The 25,171-nt window shown below is 43.4% G+C and overlaps 1 protein-coding gene across 2 annotated transcripts in view; it reads right to left on the bottom strand.

Annotated features, from left to right (window-relative positions):
- Window positions 1–25,171, bottom strand: part of GOLIM4 (golgi integral membrane protein 4) — a 79,891-nt gene that overhangs the window by 14,208 nt on the left and 40,512 nt on the right. The window contains exons 2-12 of one of the 2 annotated variants that reach the window (XM_079766425.1): window positions 22,694–22,768; window positions 21,383–21,432; window positions 19,297–19,350; window positions 17,925–18,075; window positions 11,506–11,588; window positions 10,879–10,962; window positions 8,414–8,572; window positions 5,731–6,054; window positions 3,974–4,254; window positions 3,440–3,519; window positions 957–1,066 (exon numbers count right to left, since the gene is read on the bottom strand). In XM_079766425.1, the coding sequence (XP_079622551.1) occupies window positions 957–1,066; window positions 3,440–3,519; window positions 3,974–4,254; window positions 5,731–6,054; window positions 8,414–8,572; window positions 10,879–10,962; window positions 11,506–11,588; window positions 17,925–18,075; window positions 19,297–19,350; window positions 21,383–21,432; window positions 22,694–22,768 (1,451 nt within the window). Of the gene's footprint in view, window positions 1–956; window positions 1,067–3,436; window positions 3,520–3,973; window positions 4,255–5,730; window positions 6,055–8,413; window positions 8,573–10,878; window positions 10,963–11,505; window positions 11,589–17,924; window positions 18,076–19,296; window positions 19,351–21,382; window positions 21,433–22,693; window positions 22,769–25,171 lie in introns of both variants that reach the window. The other variant, XM_079766424.1, reaches the window with a different exon arrangement.

Genomic DNA, 25,171 nt, shown 5'->3' on the forward strand with positions numbered 1-25,171 from the left:
TCTCAGACTCTCTGCTCTCTCCAGCTCCTGCTCTTTCCTGAAAATACTTCAGGGCTAGGGTTTCCTGGGGCATTCTTTCAAAATGCTAATTCCAGGGCTGGCAGGCAAATGTGTTTCGCCATCTCTCCGTGCAAGTCGAGTGTGAAAGCCGTTTCCACCACGGTGGCTTTAGGCAGCCATCAGGAGGAGGACGTTCTCTACGATAATCAAGGAAGCACGGGGAGCCTTTTTTCAATCCACAGGGTCAATATAAACAGGGCCCATGGGACAGCACAGACTAAATTTTATAAACACGGTGGTTGGTTTCCTAGCAAAAGAGGACAGGAGAGCTACAGTAAGTTGCCAAAAGCACTGACACATAAGCACGAGAACACGCCCCTCCAGCATTTGTTCTCTGTACTCACAGGCAAGGCCAAGGCCCCAGACAACAACCCAGCTGAACTGGCAGTCTTGGTCCTCTCTTGGTAAACGCAGTATAGCACCACGGTACTTGCGCAACGTTTTTCACTTCTCCAATCACACCTGCTTATCCATGTATTTATGAAAATGGGTCACTGACATACACACCACCCTAGCAGATGCTCCCCAAGCTCAATGATAGCTCATTTCCTTTCTCTGGTTCCCTCTCCAGCTCCCACACTTGACTTTTCCCCCTATCTTTCCAGATTACCACATCTTTCAACGCCTTTCAATTTTGCTTTTATTTTATACATATTTTTTAAATGTACATTTATTCATCAGGGAAAGAATCCTTTGGTGGTTTCCCAGAGCAAACTTTAACCTATTCTCATCACACACAGCCCCTCCATGGTGTATAGATAACAACTTTGCTCTATCATATGATAGATGGAATGACAGGCGTACCTGGAGCCAGAGGCCGGGTGTGCGGCAAACCTGCCAGCTCCCTTTCTGCCTGGGAGTTCCCAAGAGCCACGCCCAGAAGAGAGGACACTTACATCTGCCTCGGAGTCTGGCTCCGCTTCCCGGAGGCCCTGTCCTCGAGGCGCGTGGCCGTTCCCTGGGTCCTCCTCGGCCTCATCTTGGTGCTGGTTGTCTCTCTCATAGGCTGGCAAATCGAAGGAACTGACATGAGCCAAGACGAATCAGACAGGACGCTTTCCTTTCACTAAACAAAAGCCACTAGGAGGCTTTTCCAGAGACCATTTCACCCAATCTCTTCCTCCTGTGAGTTTAATTCAAAGTAAGGGGTACTTGTCGCTGGCCTGGCTCCGTGGTTGAGCATCGACCTATGAACCTATGATGGTTCGATTCCCGGTCAGGGCACATGCCCAGGTTATGGGTTCGATCCCCAGTGTGGGGCGTGCAGGAGGCAGCCGAGCAATGATTCTCTCTCATCACTGATGTTTCTATCTCTTTCTCTCTCTCCCTTCCTCTCTGAAATCAATAAAAATACATTTTTAAAAAAACCACACGAAGACGTACTTCCCAGCTTTTCTGAATAACGCCATGACCTTTTCTCAGGCTGTGTGTCTAAGCAGGTCATGTGGGTGAGTGGCACCATTCTAAGTCTCTGAAACAAATGTTTATAACAGAAACTGCAATTTCTCACCCCCATTTCATTTTGCAAAACAAATCAATAATCAAAACTCTCTCACAGAAAGCCCAATCAACTGGACATTGCTAAAATTACCAACTAATTTTTGGTTAATATCAGGGGAAATGTCAAGGTACCAAAAGTAAAAATTGACACTGTTTCAGGAAGCAAAGGAAAACACAACCCATGTGTCGAACGAAAAAACAAACACTCCCCATCCTGTGCTTTCTGACACCACGCCATAACACAGATACATCCACATTATCCTCACAGACATTTACTTGCTGCTTTGGAAGAAAATGTTTTGATAAAGAGAATTTAGATAAGAGCACAAAGAGAACAAGTAAGTTTTTTATTTATTTACTAGAGGCCCAGTGCAAGAAAATTCATGCACTGGAGGGGGGGGGGGGGCGTCCCTCAGCCCGGCCTGCTCCCTCTCACCGTGCGGGAGCCCTCAGGGGGCGGGAGGCAACCTGGCGATCAGGGGAAGACAATACCCCCATCACACCTCTGCTGTTGCCACTGCCGGCAGCGCTAGCCTCAGCTGGCCCTCGTTACCTGAGCCTTGGGTGGCCCTGGGCAGCTGGGCAGCTGCCATCCGAGGCTTGCCTGCACCTTGGGCCGGCCCTGAGTGGCTGGGGGGCTGAGGGGACTGGGGGGATTCCAGAGGCAGATGTGCCTGGGGGCGGGCCCAGCCTTGCCGTGCACCTGCTGCCCTGGCGGGGCTGAGGGGACTGAGCACCGCCATATTGTGGCTGTGGGCGTCACCATCTTTGAGGGCAGGGCAGTCAACTAGCATATTCCCTTCTTACTGGCTGTGGGTGCTGCCATCTTTGAGGGTAGGGCAGTCAACTAGCATATTCCCTCTTTATTAGATAGGATTTTTTTTAAATTGATTTCAGAGAGGAAGGGAGAGGGAGAGAGAGATAGAAACATCAATGATGAGAGAGAATCACTGACTGGCTGCCTCCTGCATGCCCCCTACTAGGGATTGAGCCTGCAACCCAGGCATGTGCCCTTGACTGGAATCGAACCCAGGACCCTTCAGTCTGCAGGCTGACGCTCTGTCCACTGAGCCAAACCCGCTAGGGCACAAGTAACTTTTTAAGTAAGCTATAAGAGGAAAGGTTAAGAATACGAAGAGTATTTGACCTATAGGATATAAAGATGCAGGATAACTTGCCATCGGGTGTCAAGTACACCCAAGGACTCATTAAATAAAGAAGTGAACAAACCATTCTCTAGTCTTACTGATAATAGCACAAAAAAAGCTTAAAGTGCTGACATAAGGAAAACAATTTCCTGACTATAAGGGCTATAAACTATGAGAACAGGCTATAGAGGGAGTTTGGGTAATCACCTTCCTTTAGACTTTAGAAAGAATACATATCTAAGTGCTAGTGTTGTCAGAGAGAGAGTTACTTTCCAGTTCTATTGTCGGGGAGAGAAATATTGGATAAATTACATACTAGGGGCACACTATAAAGGAAAGCTACTATTGACTTAATTTTTGAAAACTTTTCAGGCCATGATCCAAAAGCCTCCAAGGTAAGGAGAAAATGAAGACGTTTCCCAGAGCATAATGGTCTTACGATAATGTGTCAGAAATAACTAGTATACAAAAGCTCAAAGTACTATTTATTTCCCACTCTAAAATGTTGCAGAGGAAGCATTATCTTGGGCAATTTTGGCTACAAATGTGCACTGTTTGGAAGGATTAAGAAAAACTCAGGAAGGATTACGAAAAATACAGGAAGGATTAAAAAAAAGATACACGGAACACAAGTCTCCTTTGCATGTACTCAGAGATGCACAGAACTCTGAGTTGATATGTATTACCAAGCGCTTTTATTAAAACATTCATCATCTAAGAAGTCTTACCACCTCCTTCTTCTTCTTGGATGCCCTGGTCCTCTGCTCCCTGAACAATATCATTATCCATAGCATCATAATGAGCTTGCTGCCTGCAAGGGCACAAACATTATGAACTCAGCAACACAAATTAAGTAGCACAGTTTGACTTAAGTCATTTATCTTTAAGCACAGTAATACACTAATTTTTCAACTTTTTAAAGAAGCCATACAAATTTCTTTAAAAAGCTTATGCATTTAGGTTTAATAAAGATGCCAGATACACTTTCAGGGGATACCTTACCTTAAAAAAGCTAAACTACCTTTCAAGTGATAAAATAAATCTGGCACAAAACCTGCCAGATTATTCTGAGACCTAAACTGTCATCTTTAAGCAGAAAAACAAAATGTTAGTTACTTTTAAAATTAAATATTTGGAATTTAATTCTGCCTCAGCTACAGGAGCAATAGGAGCCCCTCAAGTGCACGGATAACAAATGCACGAAGCTGTTTTCAATCTGCTTCTGAAACCTAGAGGAGGGCTTATCCACACCCATCGGAAGCTACCGTAGCTGCTCGGGGCGCTGCGGCCGCCCCTCCTTGTGCCGGGCCTGCCTCTGCCGGGCCATCTCTTGGGCCAGAAGCTGCTGCTGCTGCTGCTGCTGCTGCTGCTGCTGCTGCTGCTGCTGCCTCAGCAAGTGTCCCTGCAGCCTCTGCTGGTGCAGGGCCTCCTGGTGCTGTCTCAGCCGCTGGGCCTCCTCTGCGCGCCTCACCGCCAGCCTCTGCTGTTCCAGCTGCTCCTCATACGGAGATCGGAATTTGGTGACGGGCTCTGCTGAAGGATGCACCTGGGGAAAACGAGTTGGAGTTGAGCAAAAGCCGTCAGGTCCTCTGAATTCTCCCTTCATTTGTTTCTCATGACAAACTCAGGAGGCAGGTTGGTGCCTTAATACCTCTCTGTCAGGTGAACAGTGACTACACATGACATCCAAGGTCACTCAGCGCCAGGACTCCTCTATTTCCCAACTCCCTGTGAGTCACCCTTGGCTTCTTAGCCACTGCTCCGCCCGACTTACTGACAGTAAGGCCAATTTTCAGCGTGCTCCCTCTCAAATGGGAGAGGACAACCAGCAGAAACCAGTGTTGAACCTTAATTAAACTTATGTTCAAAGGCTCTGCTATAAGCGGAAACTTGGCGACCTCACACTAATTGGGGCAATTTGTGAGCTTGAGGCTAAAGACCTAGGGATGCTAATTAACTCTAGCAATGTCTATACCAATCGCAGGCTTAGCAGCAGCCAAAAAGTGAAATTTCAGATTAGGGTGCAAGAGCAGAGAACCAATTTTATTCCAAGAAACAAAGAATGGGTGAGAAGACAGTACCTTCTGATCAAAGGAACAAGGCAGGCAGGGATCCTTAAACTCTACTCCCACTGAAGGCTCCACCTCTCCCCTCCATCCCCAAGGACACCATACACAGAGGGGAACTGCTTTGCAAGCAAGCCACGAAGGACACCAAACTGGGAGTGTTCTTGCGGCTAAGTTGGCAGCATCACCAGAGCCCAGCCACAGAGGCTGGCACACCTACTCAGCCCAACGTCTCCAGCAGCTGAAGTCTTGGAAAGGTCAAGGCCAAGCCCGCTTCACTTAGAAATCAAAGGTGGCTGGTGTCTATGCTAAGACCAGGTAGCCTATTGCTGAGGATCAGCTGAGACAGCGGAAGAAAGGTACCGTACCTAGCTGCATCCAGTGTTGCTTTAAAGTTCGTTTAAAGTACTATTTATACAAATAATGAATGATGTGTCTAAATCTCACTTATGGGAGAGGGGAGTGGGAGTCTGAGCTGAGGTTAAAGATGCTCACCTAGTGGAGTATCCTTAAGTGTTTTGATAACTTAAGGTGAATGGGCTAAAGCCAGCATACACCCGGGAGTAGGTGAGCAGGGAGAAGAGACCTTTGATCACAGAAAATCAAGATGAGCACAGGACCTGAGCACATACTGGGAAGGTGCCCAGGCAGGTGCTCATCTCTGAGGCTCTGTAAAAGGGACATGAGCACACGCCTCCTGTACTGTGGACACACAGCACAGACACAGACCAGCCGCTCTCTCTCTTTTCTCCAAAGAGTTTTCTTAGCTGTGTAAGTAGCTCTGCTTTAACATTACAAAGGAAAAGTTAAGTCTGTGCAAGTAGCCCTGGGTGAAGTCACATTTTTATTTTAGAGACTGCCATATATGGAAGCTTTTTTCTTTAAAATCAAAGCCACGCCCCCATCCCAGGCAGGGAAACCGAATGGGAGCCCACCTGCTGTGGAGGCGCTCCTACCTCCGCGTGAGCGTGCCCTTCCCTGCCGTCCTCTCTCTGTTCCCGCTGTGCCTTCCACTCCCGGTCCTGCTCCTCTGGCGATGGGTCGTGTTCCTCCTCCAGACGTTCCGCCTGCCCCACCTGCTCCATCGCCTCCTCCTCCAGGGCCTTTCTTTGTTCCTCTTCCACCTGGTGCCCCTCGGGCTCTCTGGATTCCGCCTGTGGCTGGTTGAGCTCTGCTGCCTGAAGTTCGGCCTCCTTCTGAGTGGGAGGATCATGTTTTGTTTCCTCTGTTCTTCCAGCCACGGCTCCATGATTCTGCCACGCATCACTGTTTCGAGACACCTAGGCCAAGCACAACCCTGTCTTTAAAACCATGTCTATGGGGTTACAGCATGGGCACAGTCCTGGAGTCTAAACGTATAGAGTCCTGACTCAAAAGTATGGCTGCAGTGAACTCTTCTCACTGCGTAAGCTCACCTATAAAATAGAGAGAGCAGAAGCAAACTTCATCTGGGGAAGAACAGAGCAGATAACCTGAAAGTAGTCTGTCAGTGACCGCATCTCAGTGGCAATCTAACCTCCGTTTTCCCTTAAAATAAAAAGGGGGGAAAACAAAAACACCTTCAGCCCTGACTGGCTTGGCTCAATGGACAGAGTGTAGGCCTGCGGACTGAAGGGTCCCAGGTTCGATTCTGGTCAAGGGCATGTACCTTGGTTGCGGGCACATCCCCAGTGGGAGTGTGCAGGAGGCAACTGATAGGTGTTTCTCTCTCATCGACCTTTCTAACTCTCTGTCCCTCTCCCTTCCTCTCTGTAAAAAAATCAACAAAATATAAAAACCACCTTCAAGGAATGAAATGTTGACGTACTTCTCTTCCATGTAAATTTTGTCTTAAGTAAGGATTTCAAAAGAAAGGATAAGATCAAGCAGAGGATGAGTTGGGTTTATTTGGTATTAGCTAATAAAAAAAGAGAATGCCTTTACTCATGGGCATCCTTGTTAGCTAAAAACAGTGCCCATTACACCAGAAACAATATAGCCCTTTCTAATGTATTAAGTGGTGTTTCTTTGTAAACCAGAGGAAGGCTTTTGTATTTTGCACTGTTAATACAGAAAACTCTGAGTAACAACAACAAAAAGTCTAAATAGTACCCCTCTTCTAAAAGGAATTTACTTAAATCTGTTTTCCCTGCAAGTTTCAGAAATTTCTGTATGACCTTCATTACTTAGAGCAGAGGGCAAAACGGAGATGATGTAACATCAATAGAAGCAACTGTCACTCCTCTCCCCACCTCTTTCTTTACCAGAAAAAATAACTTCTCTAGTGAGATTGCTCTCCCATGATTGAAATAAATGTGAAGGCCTCCTCATAAAGTAGCAGGAATATAAGTGGAAAACTGGGTTGTATAAATAAATAAATAAACAAACCTGGGAGAAAAGTCCTTTCTTGGACATCTGAGGACAACATCTGGAGACGTACATTTTACCAACACATCTGACAAGGGTGATGTACTACTGCCCCAGTTTCATTTCTCTAAAGAACACTACGTGCTCTCAAACACTTAGTCATCTATCTCCGCACTGCCCCTGTGAGAAAGGTTTGGGCAGAAAACAGCTGTCTTCAATCCACAGGTGGGAACACGTCAGCTCTGAGTCGTTAAAAGATTCATCTGATAGACTGTTGGCCAAACTAGGGTCGAGAATAAAACCGATTCCCAGGCCAGGGATCTGGTCGTGTTTTCATAAATTAGTAGTAACCTGAGACGCAGACAGAGAACAAGGGTCCAGGAGGACACAGGGACTGCAGACCCATCACTCAATTACTCCTCTATGATGGGAACGCGGGCGAGCCTTCTCAAACACTCACTGTTAACAGCTTGTTCGGGGGAAAGGTCACCACCCTGTCCCTTCTTGTCACACCTGTGACTGCAAAGTCAGCGTGTAAGATTTAACGATTAGGGTGCCACTACTTTTGAGGTCCTGCTTGGAAGATCGTTTTAAGCAAGGCTTCGTTTTCGTGAAGAACCAGAAGACAAAAAAGTCAATCCTGACGCTAGCACTCATACCCTTGGTCATTTCCAAAAACAAGAAACCTTCAAATCTCAGGCCATGGCAGCTCCTTTCAAACAAATAAACCCACATGAAGAAAGGCAGAGCCACTGTGTCTTTCCCAGAAAGCATTGCAGTTGTTCTCAAAGTCTGCTCCCAGCCCAGCTGAATCAGAAACGCAAATCCTCAGCGTGGCTCAGTGGTTGAGCGTCCAGCTATGAGCCAGGAGGTCACGGTTCATTCCTGGTTAGGGCATGTGCCCAGGTTGCAGGCTAGATCCCCAGTGTGGGGCGTGCAGGGGGCAGCCAATCAATGATTCCCTCTCATCATTGATGCTTCTATCTTTCTCTCCCTCTCCCTTCCTCTCTGAAATCAACACCAAAAAAAAAAAAAAAAAAAAAAAAAAAAGAAGGAGGAGAAAGAGGAGGAGGATGAAAGAGAAGGAGAAGAAGAAGAAACGAAAATCCCCAGGCCTCATTCTCAATTATCTGAATCTGAACCCTGGGCTGGGCCCCGCCACCTGTGTATTAACAGCCCTGCTGGGGGCTCTGACAGACACTGCGATCTGGGAACCACTGTTGTGCAGGAAGCGCAGTTCACCTGGTGACAGCCTGACGGGACCGGGGCCTGACCTCGGGTTACCAGCCTCACCTCCTGCGGCTCCCGGGCTGGATTCTCCCGTGCTGTGGTGTCGCCTTGTGGGGAATGTGCCGCCTGAGTAACACTTGGCTGCTCTGCCGGTTCTGCTCTTCGAAAGCTGGGAATCCTATTCAGAGTGTCCTTCAGCTGTTTATATTCTGCAACTTGAGTCTGCATAGCAATTGCACAATTGGAAGAGAGGAAAAAGATATCACTCGTGGATGGGCATTAGGGTTCACTGGAAGACTCGCCAAAAATAGTATACCTAAATACAAGCTGGAGAAAATATGAAGGTTGTTTCCATGCATTAGCTATTCTTACTTGGACATGCTTAACCTTTTTAAAGCACATGCAAATTAGAATCAGAGTTACAGGGAACAGAGAAAAAAAAATCAAAGATAGATGTTAGTTTCCCATGCTACATTGAACAAAGTCAGAATTTTTATAAATAATTTCCTAGTATAAATATCATTATTAGAAGACACCTATGCAATCAGTTTTATAGCATCTAAAAATCTATTAAAAATTCACATAATTATAAATACTGGTGCAGATATATTTTCCAAGTAACATTTTTCAGTGGAAAAGAGTAAGTTTAAGATAAGTAACTGAATATATATATATATATATATATATATATATATATATATAAAATCACTCAAGCTACCCTCTTTTTGCTCAAATAGGGTTCCTTACTCTCCAAAACATTTCCAGTATTGTGTATTGTGCTCTGCGGTTTTTGGAAAGAAACAGCACAAATACGAAGTGAGGCTGGATTTTTATTTCTCAATTCTGAATGTACTTTTCTTTTAAATAAAGTGATGAATGCACTAATGTAGGTAGAAAAAAGAGTATACCTTTTAGATATATTTGTGTATGTATGTGGTGGGGTATGTATGTGCAATTATTTTTAATATAAGGAGCTAAAAAGGTAGAAAAAAAATCACATCTTAACTAAGAAAACGAATAGACACTATTTATACGTAGCTCATCCTATGCACCAACACTGTGACCCTAAAACAGAAAGGCTGTTCATACAAACACACTTACAGACACACAAACACAGACATCTTTTTCTGAACAAGCCTCCTGGACGGGGCCGCCTCGCTCGGGGTGCACAGCAGAGCGGGCGCTGGAGACGAGAACCCGCTGGTGCTCCTGTTGCCAAAGCATCTGCATGGCGCTTCCCACCCCAGGGAGGAGGCGCCTTTCTGCCTCTCTCTAATTCACACAAAGTGGGGGGGGGCACAGAGGGGCAAAGGGTGATGGGGAAAATACAATAAATTAAAATAAGGTGAAGAAGTCTGCCTCCTAAGTCTGTCTCACCGAGTGCGTCTTTATAATTTGTACAAAGGTGTGCCATTTGGCTAACAGTGGCCCTTAGGCCAAAAATCTATCACAACACTCGCCAAACAACTTTGGAGGTCAAAGTAAAAAACAAGTGACATCCATGTAGAGATACTTTTAATATTTTAAGGTAAATATGGAGGAATACACAAACCTTCATTCTAGCCTTTCTTCTTTCTCTTCCTCCTAAATATGTAATTTTTGATGGCGCTAGTGCTGTGGTTCTCAAACATTAATGTGCATTAGGGCTCATGGGAGGGTCAGGTTAAAAGTGCAGGCTCCAGGACACACCATACTACACTTGTAATCATTTTATAAAGAGAAAAAATAATACACGGTCTCCTAATAAGTGGGAGAGGGTTGGTTTTTCTTTGCCCTTTCCTCTTAATTCTTCCAGGAGAAGAAAAGCGAAGACCTAATGATTGAAAAGCCATGATGACTGAGCCAGCCAACCCCATTCTTCACTTCTGCTAGTGAACCGCTCCGTATGGCATTGCCTTAATCAGCTGTCCAACACCAGTGCTTGTCTGTTTGTTCACTGAGTAACATCTGTGAGGGCCTGCCGTGTGCCGGGGACGGCTCTAGGCTCTGAACAAATGCAACTTACAACTCTTGTTTTTTCCTTCTCTATTGACATGAGATCTCTTATTTCTGTCATTTCACCAACAACACATCAGCCTAGTCCCAAAAGGAGTGTGTGTAGGCTGATATGCTGGCAGCAAGGAAGGGAGGAATGAAATAGTCTGACAATCATTCATTTAGGTAGCTCACATTCTAAAAATCCTATGAATTCTAAAGCAGGAGTCGACACAGGTCAATCAGTGGCAAGAGACCATATGTACAGAATAGCTTCTATGATTTAAACAACGAGAATGCTGCATGGAAGGGCTGACGCAGGGTAGATAGAAACAGTCATGTGAGCTACACAATCAGTGCCAAAAAAATAGCCAAAGGTTTATTTAATATGCTCTTGATTGAATTTTGAAAGCATGCATGATCTTCAGGGTTAGGATAGCTTGGCCCTAAGGAACTCGCTGAAGATTGGCTTTTAGGAGACTACATGCACAGAGGAATTCAGAAATGTTAAGACTTGTAAAAAAAGAACCGAAAGAGGCTGCTACTCTTCTAACCTGTGCAGCCGCTAGTGCACTCTTGTGGTCTTCCAAAGTCACTACAAGATGTTCATGCTCGGTGAGTAAATTCTTATGCTGCTGCTACACAAAAAAGAATTTTACATGTTGAGTTTTAACATTCTAAGGCAAATTCTTTTTTGGATGACAGTGGTATGACCACCCAAACACTGCTTGCTTGCTTATTTGTTTATTTCTTTGTTTGTTGTCGCAGCATTTGTTAAGTCTCAAAATCGCTGTAGAGAGACGACTATGATTAAGGCAGTATTCCAAAATCTAGGATGTGCTACCCAAATATCATAATCATTTACAAGGAAATCAAAACCGAAGGAACAAATCTTTCAATATTAATAAACCTTTGTTGATAAAAAAAGCGTATGAAAATGCAACCATCTAGCAAAAGAATCATTTCAATACTGATGAAAATGTTTGGATTTTCAGACCATCTTTTTTTTTTTAGCTTACGATGCGGTAGTGAGGAACGTATTGGGCACACTGCAGTTTATGCAAAGCCCTAATTAAACAGTGTGGATTTGTAGAGCAGGTCAATCATGGAATGACTTTTAAATCATTCCACAAGTAAATCAGGCAGACACTAAACTGTCAAATGCATGGTTAGATTTTTACCTTGACATCTTGAAGCTGTGTATGTATGTCTTGGTGTGCTTTCCTTAGTTGTCTGTTCTCTTCTCTCAAATTGTACACGGTCTCTATTGTAGAAAAAGAAAAATCATGCATGAAGCCTGAGAATTTTTAGGCTTTTGATTCTAATATTTTCATATCTGAAGCTTCACACAACTTGTTTTAAGATTTATTTTGAACTTTAACAATATAATATTCCAAGTCAACAGAAATTATACTGTTAGGGCATGGATTCAGTTGGATATCCCAATACAATCTGATTCAGTAATTTAAATATGTGTAAACAGGTTATACACTGTAGAAGTAAAGAATGCTTAATTACTCGGGAGTTAAAAATGAAATATTTCTGTTAATAAGCAAGCCCTTAGGAATAAAATGTGATGAGCAGGGGTGGTCTAAGACATGAGTCTCTTTAGAAATTTAGGACACAGTTATCAAAAAGCACAAACCCTATTTCTCAGAGCATGAATCATTTCTACTGCCCCAAAAGGTATTTCAACATAAAGGCAACTCAAGCAATAAGAGACAGAGAGAAATCTCACTTACCTGTTGAAAATTCTAAATACATTTTTGTTCTCCTACCATTGAGTACTTGACTGATCCAAATTCTCTGTTCTAGGGAAGTTTTTCCAGGATAAGACAATAGCAATCATAGTGAAGTCCTAAAACATCCCCAATCTTATGCCCTACTATTCAGGATACAGCCTTAGCAACGTTCAGAGTCTAGACCTACTGCTCTTACCTCCTTGGCAATTCTCTCACATCCTGTATCTGGACATTAGATGTTATAAATTGGCAGCCAACAATGACTATTATTTTTTTTTGCCACTGCAATGTTGGCTTATATATCTCCCACATTTGAATAGTCATCACTATTTACAAAATCAAGACTCTGGCAACACTAGGCTGATTCTCATGTGCAATGCTCAGTGAAAGCTGGGCAGTGGCAGGCTGACCATATAATTCATGTTCCAAGAGGAGATACTGGGCCAGCAGACGCCAACTAGACTATGCTGAGCGAACTGCCCCTCAGTGGCAGCCACCCCCTTGCAGACAAACCCAGACTCTCCCATGTGGCACTCGGCGCTGAAGGAAAGTGCCAGTCGCCAGCATTCAACATCTTTTCTGTCCATCTTCACTCCTTAGGCGTCCCTGCCATCTCCTGGGCATTGGATTTGTGACTGGGTTCGGGGGAAGAGATCAACAAGGTGGGAAATGTGGCCAGTGATTGGTTTGTCCATCTACATGGAATAACGGATTTTCTCAAGGTCAAAACAGGATCACTGGTGATCCAAGGGGACCGTAAATATGTCCCTGGCTGGATGGGACTTCAGTCTACACACACTTGAAGTACCCACACTTTGCTAGCTTTTAAAGCACTTACAGACTATAAACTCAATGGCAGGGGCGCCCATGCTTCTGCCGTATTAGCCAGACTCAATTTCTTCATTTGTTAAATTAGGCTCAACACGACGCCTGCCTCACAGGTTGTTATGAGAATTAAATAAGATAATTGTATGAAGAGTCTCACCTAGTTCCGGCACATGGTAAACATCTGTTGAGTGACAGCTATTATGATGATGCAAATGAAAAGAATAATTATCTAAGCTTATATGCTCATCTCCCAAGGAATTCCAAATTCTCTCCTCTAGATTACAAAGGCCACTTGGACTACACACCTTAGTTTGCCACTACTGAGCTGCATCTATCCCTTTAACTTACTATCCCAAGCTTTATCAAAGATCATAATCAAACAAAACTGCTGGTGTGAAAATTACGTACAACAGTGTCATCAGGGTGTTGTCACACTCTGTTGGTTAAGGTCTCTTTGAGAAATTTTTCCCAAAAATTAATTGGTAGCAGAGTGTTCTCTCTCTCTCTCTCTCTCTCTCTCTCTCTCTCTCTCTCTCTCTAGTGCTCTCACTTTGTCTCTGTTGCTCCCCACCCCCATAAGGTATCAGGATAGTCTCTCTTTCTAATAACAAGAGCCTCTATAACTTTCCGTATTTCCCTATTGTCCTGGGTGCCAGGAAGTTCAGGCTTCAATTATCTTAGTATGCAGAACTCACATATGTGTCCTCCTATGTTCCATGGTTCTTATTTCTTACTTCTATATATAATTTGTTAAAACTACTACACATGGATTTTGTTTCAAAGAAAGGGGTAAATACAGTGTAGACATAAGAAAACCTGCCCTTAGGGATACTGCTAAAATATATATGATCTAGGTATGTAAAGTGTGCAAAGCACAGGTCAGGCACCTATGAAATGTATTTCTTTTTCCTTAAAGAATCTATTTATTTATTATCAGTGTAATTTAATATATTTACTCAGCTTAGCTCAGTGTATCCACTACACTAAACAGTGTGTCCACTATGCCAAAGTCTCTTCCCCTAACACTGAAAGGTGTGGCTTCCCAGGGCGGGGCAAGTGCTTTCTGACAGGGAGTCCTCTGGTTCTCTCTTCCTTTACTGTAGGAGCATGTCAACCCCGCGACCCGCAGGCCACATGTGGCCCACAACGAATATTTTTGCAGCCCAGCCAATATAATGGTATGTAAAAAACATTTTAATAAAAATTTTGTAACTTAATTTTTACAATATCCTGTTATACATAATTATTAATAACGAACTACAACATTTGCTAATGACTGATTACTATAATCGTGTTGCATTCATTTCCCTTATGCGCCTTACGCGTAGGCGCACCATTTCTCTCCACTAATACCAGCAGCGAATATTTTAGCAGCCGATTGCCACGTCATTAGTCTTGGACTGACTTGTTGGGTACACGCAACAGGAAATATTTCACTTTCGGAGAACAAGAAAAATAGGTTTATTTGCGTTACGCTTATTAATTTGTGCAGTTATTCAGTGTCTGGTAAGTTAATGTTCAAGAAAAAATATTAATTTTTATTAAAATGTTCTATTATTTTATGTTAATTGTTATTCATTTATTTCAGCCCTTTGTATTCAGCATGTCTCTACTGAAATAAACCTATGTTTCTATGAAAATTGAAGCTTTTGTTTTTTGCGGCCCACATAAACTTAAACCTTGTTTATTTGGCCCTGTTAGCCTTTGAGTTTGACATGCTTGCTTTACACTATTTCTATGAGGGCTTTTGTACTCAATCTTTCTTCCTTCATTTGATTGGTTATTATTATTACTAGAGGCCCGGTGCATGAAATTTGTGCACAGGGAGGGGGGTCCCCTCCGCCCAGCCTGCACCCTCTCCTGCACCCTTGGGGGATGTCCGACTGCCGGTTTAGGCCTGATCCCGGGGATTGGGCCTAAACCGGCAGTCGGACATCCCTCTCACAATCTTGGACCGCTGGCTCCTAACCACTCGCCTGCCTGCCTGCATGGTTGCCCCTAACTGTCCCCGTCCCAGCTGGCCTGATCGCCCCTCACTGTCTCTGTGTGCCGGCTGATCGCCCCTAACTGCCCCCCCCCCCCCCGCTTGCCTGGTCGCCCTTAACTGCCCCCGCTGCCGGCCAGGTTGCCCCCAACTGCCCTTCCCACCGGCTTGGTTGCCCTCAACTGTCCCCCTCTGCCATCCTGGTCGCCCCTCACGGCCCGCCCCACACAGGCTGCTTATTCAGTCGTTTGGTCATCTCTCACTAACCCCCTACGGGCCTGGTCGCCCCACGCAGCCTGCTTATTCAGTCGTTTGGTCATCTCTCACTAACCCCCCTTCTGGCCTGGTCAAAGGCAGCCATCTTGTGAGGGTGTGAGGGTTAATTTGCATATTACCTCTTTATTATATAAGATTACTAGAGGCCCGGTGCATGAAATTCATGCTCCGGTAGGGTCCCTAGGCCTGGCCGGTGATCAGGGCTGATCGGGGCATTCCTGTTTCCCGGTCGGGGCCTCCCTTCCCCTGCTGCCGGCTGCTGGCCAGAGCCTTCCTTCGTTCCGCACCACACTCTGGTGGTCAGCACACATCATAGCGAGTGATAGAACTCCCAGTCTCCCGGTCGAACTCCAGTGGGGACACTTTGCATATTAGCCTTTTATATATATGTATATATATATGTGTGTGTATATATATGTATATATATATATATAGAAATATATACACACACACACACACACACACACACACACACATATATATATATATAGAGAGAGAGAGAGACACTAGAGGCCCGGTGCATGAAATTTGTGCACTGTGGGGTGGGGGTGGTAGTGTGTGAGTTCCTTAGCCTGGCCTGCACTCTCTTTCAGTCCGGGAACACTCGCTCCTTACCGCCTGCCTGCTCGCTGCTCCTTACTGCTTGGCTCGCTGCTCTTTAGCACTGCCATGGAAGCGGGAGAGGCTCCCGCCACCGCTGCTGTGCTCACCAGCCGTGAGCCCAGCTTCTGGCTGACTGGCGCTTCCCCTGTGGGAGCACACTGACCACCAGGGGGCAGCTCCTGCATTGAGCATCTGCCTCCTGGTGGTCAATGTGCATCATAGTGACTGGTTGTTCTGCTGGTCTTTCCACCATTCAGTCGATTTGCATATTAGGCTTTTATTATATAGGATTATTATTATCATCATTATTATTATTTTGTATTCCCCCATTCAATCTTGGCTGCCACAATCAGACAGACAGAAAGCGCGAGGACCCTTTTTTCTTGCATCTGCACTGTAACCGTAGCAACAGATAGTAACTGCTCCAGGTCTGTCAAATAGATGCATTGCTGTTTTGTTATCTTAATGACCCCTCACCACCAGCTGCATCACCAACAAGCCAAAGCTCCTACATGTCTACACCTCGAGGGAATCATCTGCTGACACCCAGCCCAACTATAAGACCACCTTGAACCTTTGTAATTTGCCTCAGTGGCTACTTAATTCCTCCTACGAGCCTTTTTTTGAAACATTATTTTGAAATACTTATAGACAAAATGTTGCATAAAAAAGCACAGAGAGGTCTGCCCGGCCGGCATGGCTCAGTGGTTGAGCATTGACCTATGAACCAGGAGGTCATGGTTCAATTCCCGGTCAGGGCACATGCCTGGCTTGTAGGTTTGATCCCCAGTGTGGGGCGTGCACGAGACAGTCAATCAATCAATCAATGATTCTCTCTGATCATTGATTCTCTCTGATCATTGATTCTCTCTGATCATTGATGTTTCTATCTCTCTCTTGCCCTCTCCCTTCCTCTCTAAAATCAATAAAAAATATTAAAAGAAAAAAAACACAGAGAGGTCCAAGGTATCCATCACCCACCTCTCTCAATGATCACACTGTATATAAATGTAGTGTACTACTCCAAACACCAAGAAATTGTTTGGCACAAGTACAATTAACTAGACCAGTGGTCGGCAAACTGCGGCTCGCGAGCCACATGCGGCTCTTTGGCCTCTTGAGTGTGGCTCTTTCACAAAATACCACGGCCTGGGCAAGTCTATTTTGAAGAAGTGGCATTAGAAGAAGTTTAAGTTTAAAAAATTTGGCTCTCAAAAGAAATTTCAATCGTTGGACTGTTGATATTTGGCTCTGTTGACTAATGAGTTTGCCGACCACTGAACTAGACTATACACCTTACGCAGATTTCACCACTGTTTTTGGAGATACCATGTATTTTTTAAACCATTGTTCACACTTTGAACTTATTTAAGTAGTTTACTTAAATTTAATATTATTTAATATTTATTAATCACTGAATGTGCTACTTCTCATTTCCAAAACTCACAAGTACTTGGAGAAGTGACACATTTTGTCCATATTACTACGAAAATACCTGATGCTGATGTTGATGGCAATTATTTGTACTGAAGGTTTACCACAGACCAATACCTGTTCTAGGAGCTTTTCATAAATTATTTAATCCTCACATCAACCCTACGAGGCTGATACTGTGTATGAGCATCCCGGTTTTACAGATGAGGACAATGAAGCTGGTGGTGATTTCTCAACTGGCCCTGGTCACACAGCTAGTGACTGAAGGGGCCAAGTTCACCGGGGCAGGCGGACTCTAAGAGCCTGAGCTATGGCAAGCTACTATGAGCCACCACTCATAAGTCTTTCTTCCCCTTGAAGATTTTAAGAAATGCTTCACCATCACAACTTTTGATCATTGCAAGGACTGGGGAGCACGGATGGATGGCAGTTTGTGGGTTGAGGTCAGAGATGCCAAATGTCTTGCAACACATACGCGCAAGAACTGTCTTACCCAATTTGGCCAAGGTGCCCACTGAAAAACACTAACTATTCTCTGCTTCCCTCAACAAACCAAAGAGATAAGGATAAATGTGGAATGTTACAAAGAAGCAAGTGGCTAGGAAAGGACCACTTAATACAGATAAACCAACCACCATGCAAACAAGAAATAAATCAAAAGTCTGTTGTTCTATTGCAACACTGCTATGAGCACTTATTTCCATATGAACTGGCGAAGCAGATTTCCAAATACCTTTCAGCTTAGAAAGTTCCTGCTCTTTCTCCTGCTGCAGCTGCAGGTATTTCTGCTTATGGTCATTAAACGTCCTGCTGAAGTCTTCTCCCTGCTTGCGGTGTTCCTCTTCCAAGTCGCTGTGCTGTTTCTTTAGCTCCTCGTGCTGACTCTGCAAAAATGAGACTTGGAGTAAAAATGTAGATTGTCTAAATTATAAAAAGAGTCTATTTCCCAACAACATAGTCTTTCTCTTGCAAGAAAGTAAGAACGAATGAAGGTTTCATGTTCCTCAGGTTGCTTTTAATTTGAGCAGCTCACCTCCGTTTCCCTTACATTTCAAATAATGAGTTTGGGATCATGGCCAAAAATAATATTCTTCCTAATTTTTAACATCAATGGAAACAATAAGAACTTAGAAGTTAGCATGAGAGATGGAGAAGGGAGGGATATGGGGAAATTCCCAGACACTCAAATTACTCTGGAAACAAGGTAAAGCTAATGGAAAAACTAACCCTCTGTGGATATTCTAGACTTCCTCTTTCAATCTGTTCTTTTCCTAAAACCATTTTTTATTTCCCTTCTTTGATTTTCAGCCTTCCTGGTAAGCCAGTTTAAAGAAGGGAGAAAAAAAGATTCTTCCCTTTTGGGGAAGCATTAATTGATTATATACTGAATTATTCTTATTTATCTTACCCCTCATTATAATACTACGCTATAATGACAATCCACATAAATTCTACAGTCTCCAAATGCTTCATGTGAAAGGTTATCTGCTGTAATTCAGGAACTGCTTTCTTGATAATAGAAAAGATTCTGGTTTCAAAAAAAGTACTTGCCCTACTGCCCTGGCTGGGTGGCTCAGGTGGTTGGAGCAAAGTCCCATACACCAAAAAGGCTGTGGGTTCAACTCCCGGTTAGAACACATACCTAGTTTGCAGTTCAATCCCTGGTCCGGGTGCATATGGGTGGCAGCCAATCGATGTTTCTCTCTCTCAAAGAGGTCGGTAAAAAGACTTTTTAAATATTAGTGGCACAAATGAGGCATTTGAATAGTTTACTGCCTGCAGTGTGTCTAAATAAAGAAAATATCTAAGAGAAACCACCATGAAAAATTAAACAAACAAAAAGACTTGAAGAATAAAGAGAAAAACAAAAATAGTAGTTGACCAGAGAGTCTGATTTGTAAGAAAATGTATAATAAATTAAATATGTTCTTTGTAAAAAGGTGAAAATATGATGGGGCATTATACTTACATATCATTTTGAGCCAAATATAACTTTAATATACCATATTATATTAGAAATCAACTTTCTGTAACTGCCCTTAATCACTTAAGTTACTTAATTAATCCTTCCACTCATTCCCAAAGAACAACATTAAATTACTCACTTTCAACATCTGATGCTGCACATTCAATGCACTGTATCTACTATTGGAATCTTGCTGTAAATTGAAAAGAAAATAGTTAACACAAAGATTTAAAAAATCTGGCTCTTTTACTAAACACAGCTTAAAAGTCTTAACGGAAGAATTGCCTTTATTTCGCTTGTGTAAGCTAAAATGAATTTACACTTGAACCAGGATGTCTCTGAGGCCATCTCCTTAATATAATAGCAGAAATAACGTTTTAACATTCCACAAGTTTGCTAGGTTATAGTAATGACAAGAGGACATGGAATCATAAAATAGCAGCTTGGAGAAGACTTCCACTCTCTCATCCAGAAGAGCTCAGGCCCAGGTGCACGGAGGAGCTTGTCCCAAGACAGATAATCATACATTGTGCCGGGGCTCCAGGGGCAGGTGGGGCTGAACCAGCAAGGACCAGGTCTCACAAGCTTAGCTTGGCTCACGGGAGGGGAGAGACAACCTGCTTTCCTTCCCTGAGCTTCAGTGGGCAAGAAGTTCTGCATCCACTGCTTTATCCCAGTGAGACTCCATTGCACAGAGTGAGAATTAGAAAGGATAAGGAGCAGACCAAGGGCCAACGTTTCCTTCAGGAGCAGAGCCAGGGCTGAAACCTGAGCCTGAGCCTACAGCGGGTCCATGTTCCAGGAGCAGATCACTGGATCCCAGTGGGACACCTTCACATGCGGGTCTCACACACGTCCACTGTCCTGGGAGCCATGACCAGCCAGTACACAAGACATCTGAGGGTTTTCTCTCCCATGTTGTGTCATACCTCACACGCCACACTCCTGGCTTACGGCATGGCCCGTACAAGGACATGCTCTCAATCATTTCCCAGCTCATAGTTTGTACAGCTTCTAAAATAAACTGCATTTTTGCTTTCTCATTTTATTTCATTGCTTTACTACTTTATTTTAAGTTACAGTGACATCCTATATAATAAAACCCTAATATGCAAATCGACTGAACGGCAGAACAACAGGCAGAAGGACCGGTCGCTATGACGCACACTGACCACCAGGGGGCAGACGCTAAATGCAGGAACTGGCCCCTGGTGGTCAGTGCGCTCCCACAGGGGGAGCACCGCTCAGCCAGAAGCCGGGCTCACAGCTGGCGAGTGCAGCGGTGGTAGTGGGAACCTCTCCTGCCTCCACTGTAGGTGGGCAGTAAGGAGTGAGGGGTCCTGGATTGCAAGAGCCCCAGACTGCGAGAGGGGTGTCCGCCTGCTGGCTTGGGGATTGGGCCTAAGCCAGCAGACGAACATCCCCCAAGGGGTCCCAAACTGTGAGAGGGCACAGACCGGGATGAGGACCCCCCCCCCCAAGTGCACAAATTTTGTGCACCGGGCCTCTAGTTACAGTATAAAATGCAAAACAGAATGCACACAGTTTGGGTCAGAGCTTTTAAAGCAAGTAATAGCCTCCCAGCTACCCAACGAACTGACTCTTCTCAGTTTTAAGACCTCAAAACACGAATGTTTTACTCAACTAAAGCTTACTTTTTTCTTTTAGAGTAAAAGAAAGGCTAGTTTTTTTCCAGTTAATTTGGACTTGAAAACTTTTTAAGGCCAATATCATTTGTATTCATTTATGCATTCGACAAATGTGTGTGGATGAGCTCTGGATGGGAGAGAGGCGAGGGAAGACTTCTCGGAGGTGGTGATCTCCGGGTTAGCTTTGAGAGTGAAGAGCACGTGGGTACACAGGAGCACCACAGTCCGTGTTAGACATTGCACAGTAATGTCTGTGCAAATGCAAACCAAAATAAATATTACATTCTATAGGAAAGAAAGATGCGAAACAAATGAACAAATAAATGAATAAAAATAATTTTTTATTATTGAAGATTAAGCTATTCCCAATGCATTGCTATCATAAATATTGCGACAAGCAAAGATAGGTTTTAAAAGAACAATTTTTAAAGTCTCCCTCTTAAATATGTTTGGTGGCCAAAAAAATATATATATATATATTTCAGCCCTACAATACTAATGATCAACAGAGAAAAAGCTTTTGCAACAATTTCCTCTCCTAAATTTCATGAAATGAAAACTAAAAAGACAACTTACCCTTCCTTTATTTAGTGTTTCTTGTGCTTCTAACTTATAAACAAGAAAATCTAGAAAATACAAAATGGAAGAAATAGAGAGTAAGTTCATTCTTTGTGAAATTTTTAAACATCTAAAAGAATAAAGGCAAACTTTACTCAGGCTTACAAAAAAAAGTTCTAGGTTTAAAACAATCTACTTGGTGAGTTATATATACTTTATTTTGCCTCTCCATACTTTAGAAAAAGTTAAAAAACTATTACATATTTTTCCTCTTCACCTTAAAGCTGTAAATCTAGCACCAACAATATCTGCATTATAACCAACTGATTAAAAGTGCATTTAAAATGCACACTCTGTAATTAACCAGCCTTTAAATTAAAGTGGAAAAAAACAAGCAGCACACCTAAAGACAGAGGTGATTTACTGCTACCCACTAGATGGCACTGAAATCACTCAGGCCCTGAAGAGAATACCATCTTTCAAGCTCCTAAAGCATATTATCCACTAGATGGCCCTGTAAAATCACTCTGCATTTGAAGACAAGAAAAATCCAAATCCGATCAAAGCATCTGAATGCTGTTAAACTCCTATTCTTCACACAGGCTTAATCCAAGGGTCACCAAAACATCCTAATCAATACTGCCCTCCGGTGTTCTCCCTCCTTCTACCCACGGAGTTAATTATACAGGACGCCTAATTTCAATCTCAAGATTTATCACAAAATGTGAATAAACATAAAAAAGCAGGTAACTTTAAATCACAAGCTGTATAAAGCCTATGCTTTATACCAAAATTATGATAAAAATCATAGCATTTGCCTAATATCTGTGCTAAGTGTTATTTTTTTTCTAAATGAACCAATCAGCTGTCCAATAAAAGCCCTCACAAGATAAAAACAGGTTCATAACTGAAAAGATATCATACAATGTGATCAATTTATTATGTTATAAATTTTTATATACATATATATATATATATATATATGCGCGCGTCTATGTATATATAAAATTTGTTATATTCTGGACAATACATACTGTTATTTTCCGGATGTTTGTAGATAAAAGTTCCAGGTATTAGTAACCTATGTGTATAATATTCAAATAGAAAGCTGTTTATTTCTGAAATGGTATATATAACCAATATATGAACTACCTCAAGGTGGCACACACTGAAAGATTCTAAATCCAGTCTTGAGCAGAAATTATTTTAGTGTACAAGGCACAGCAAATTGCTTGACATCTCTGTCTACCTATAAAACTGACTTTGAGTTAATATCAATTTCTTAGCAAAAAAAATAGTAAAGCAAATACATGACGTTTCATTATTTACCTTCCTTTGCTTTCTTATGTTCAAGTCTTTCCTTTTGCAAGGATTTTTCTAATCTTGATCTGTGTTCATACACAACTGGGGGGAAAAAGAGTTAAATTTTATTTTCAAAGAAAAAGAATTCTAAAGTAAAATTAATATCATTTTTTAAGATAGCAGGAAACATGAAAATAAAAATGTATGTATGTATAATTTCCACATTTTGGGTAAAAAATAGATGCAATAATCAACATAATTCTGGGCTGACCCCTGTATAGTGTGCCCCGTTATAGAACCAGTACTCCGAAGGGGCTGTGGCCACCTCTGCCAGCTCCTTTTCCTTGTCCTGCTTCTAAAATGAGCATCTCTGTGAAGTTCCATGTCTCTTCCTGGGCAACCATGTCCACTCTCATGACTTCAACCACCATCTGCATAGCATTCACCGCACATGTGTACTTCTAACTCCTGCCTCTCTCTTAAGCACTTGAGTATTTCCTAATAGGGTGTTTCCACATAGATATCCCATCAGCACTACCAAGCCAACGTGATCTGAATTCGAATTCAGGTTGCTGTGTGCAGGTGAGAAAACCTCAGCAGCACACCCGTGGAATGAGAAAGAAGGTGTACGTCCCCACATCAGGGAAAACATAGGTGAAAGAGCCGCAGAAATGAAAGAGGGACGGACATTCCAAAGAACCTACAGAACTGCCCACAAAAGAACAAGTCAGGCTCAGAGCTGCCTTGGCCAGAAGAAATGAATGGCAGAGCAATGTCATGCTGTGACCTTCCTGCACTCTCTCACCCCTGCCTACACCAGGGTTTGCCTGGTGAGTAGGAGAGGAAGAGCAGAGGTGTTAGAGGACAACCGGGGAGAAGACATCCATCAGAACTTTCTTCCCAGATACGGGCTTCACACTCCAGCAAAACGGAGCTGCTAGAGAGGGAGAGGGTTTACCTCTGCATGAATGTCATACGGTGTCACACGGGACTAGACCAGATACTTACTAAGCCTAGACTGTGTCTATGGATAAAAGTTACTGAAAGTTTATTTTTATTGAATAAATGTGATGTGTCACACTGGTTAAGTTCTAGGTAGACAGCAGTGTTACCCTGATACATTTATAGATTGTAATGTGATTACTGATGTAGCAATACTTATTACACTACATAATTATAACATAAGAAAGATTTTTTTTTAATCTGAAAGAAGCTAAGAAGAAACTAAGTCAGGCACAGATTTCATCTGGGGATTGAAATGCAACCCCACAGAGTGGTTTGAACAGGCAATGACGGGAAGGAGAGGATAAATGAAATTTCGGATTTACCATTTGATTCCTGTTTGTTCAGCATTATGGTCACAAGTGATCTCATCCCCTGGCAAGCGAAGCCAAGCCTGTCAGTTGGTTCTTTTACCAGCCCCAGCTCCCCACAAATACCTAAGATACAATTTAATCATTAATCGCTGACCGACCAGGAACAGCTTATACACCTGTCCAACACAACTGGCCGTCCGAAGCTGCCAGGGTCACAGCAACGCCCCCACACACACCTGCTACAATCTCTTGCCGCTGGAGGAATTTCCTGTCTCTTCCCACCCTTTCCCCACTGTCACAGCTGCCAGTTACCAGCTACTGCTGTCCAACCTCCAACATGGCCATCAGCTCCTGGGTCCTCCACCTTCTCTCCATACCACGTATCCCGTCTTGTCATCTCATATTAACGTCCAATTCCCAGGGGTCCATCTACAACTACCACAGCCCCTACTTCTACTCACACCTCTGCTAACACCTCTGTCCACACCACCCAAACCTGTATGGTGTCATCTCTGATAGCATGCCTGCCCCAATCTCGTCTTTCTCCTCACCCTCAGCCCTCCACTGGTCATTACAATAACCCCTGTGGCAATCCTTTTCTCCATCCGAGTTCCTATTCTATTCACCACCCGACTCCTGTGCTCTTATAAAGGAATCTAACACAACTCCGCATTTACTTAGCCCCTACTATGTACCTGAAACCACGTTATCAGTAGAAACGCAAAATGAATAGACATGGGCCTTGGCCCCAAGATGCGCAGTCTAACATGGGAAATGGGTCGGGTAATTTGTAAATAATTAGAGCTAAATACATGTGGCATGATAAAAGTAAATTTACACCCAGAGGAAGACAGGGATGAGCTCTGGATGGGAGAGGGGTGAAGGGTGAGGGGAGGCTTCTCAGAGGAGGTGATCTCTTGGCTGCTTTGAGAGTGAAGAGAGAGACGAAGCAGCCCAGGTCAAAGGCACTTCTGGAAGACACCACAGGGAGAAAGGCACAGAGGTATGAAATCAGACTAAAGGTAGTTGCACTCCAAAATGCTTGGCTGCAAGTCCATTGTTGAGAAATCACGTTTGTTCAGACATATCTGTATTTAAATCTCTCATCGATTTCTAGGATCCTATTAACAAGCGTTTCCTTGGATCGATACCAACAGTACCATCTTGCATGATGTTTGGGATGAAGCAG

The sequence above is a fragment of the Cnephaeus nilssonii genome, assembly GCF_951640355.1.
Source record: "Cnephaeus nilssonii genome assembly, chromosome: 3".
Lineage (NCBI taxonomy): Eukaryota > Metazoa > Chordata > Mammalia > Chiroptera > Vespertilionidae > Cnephaeus > Cnephaeus nilssonii.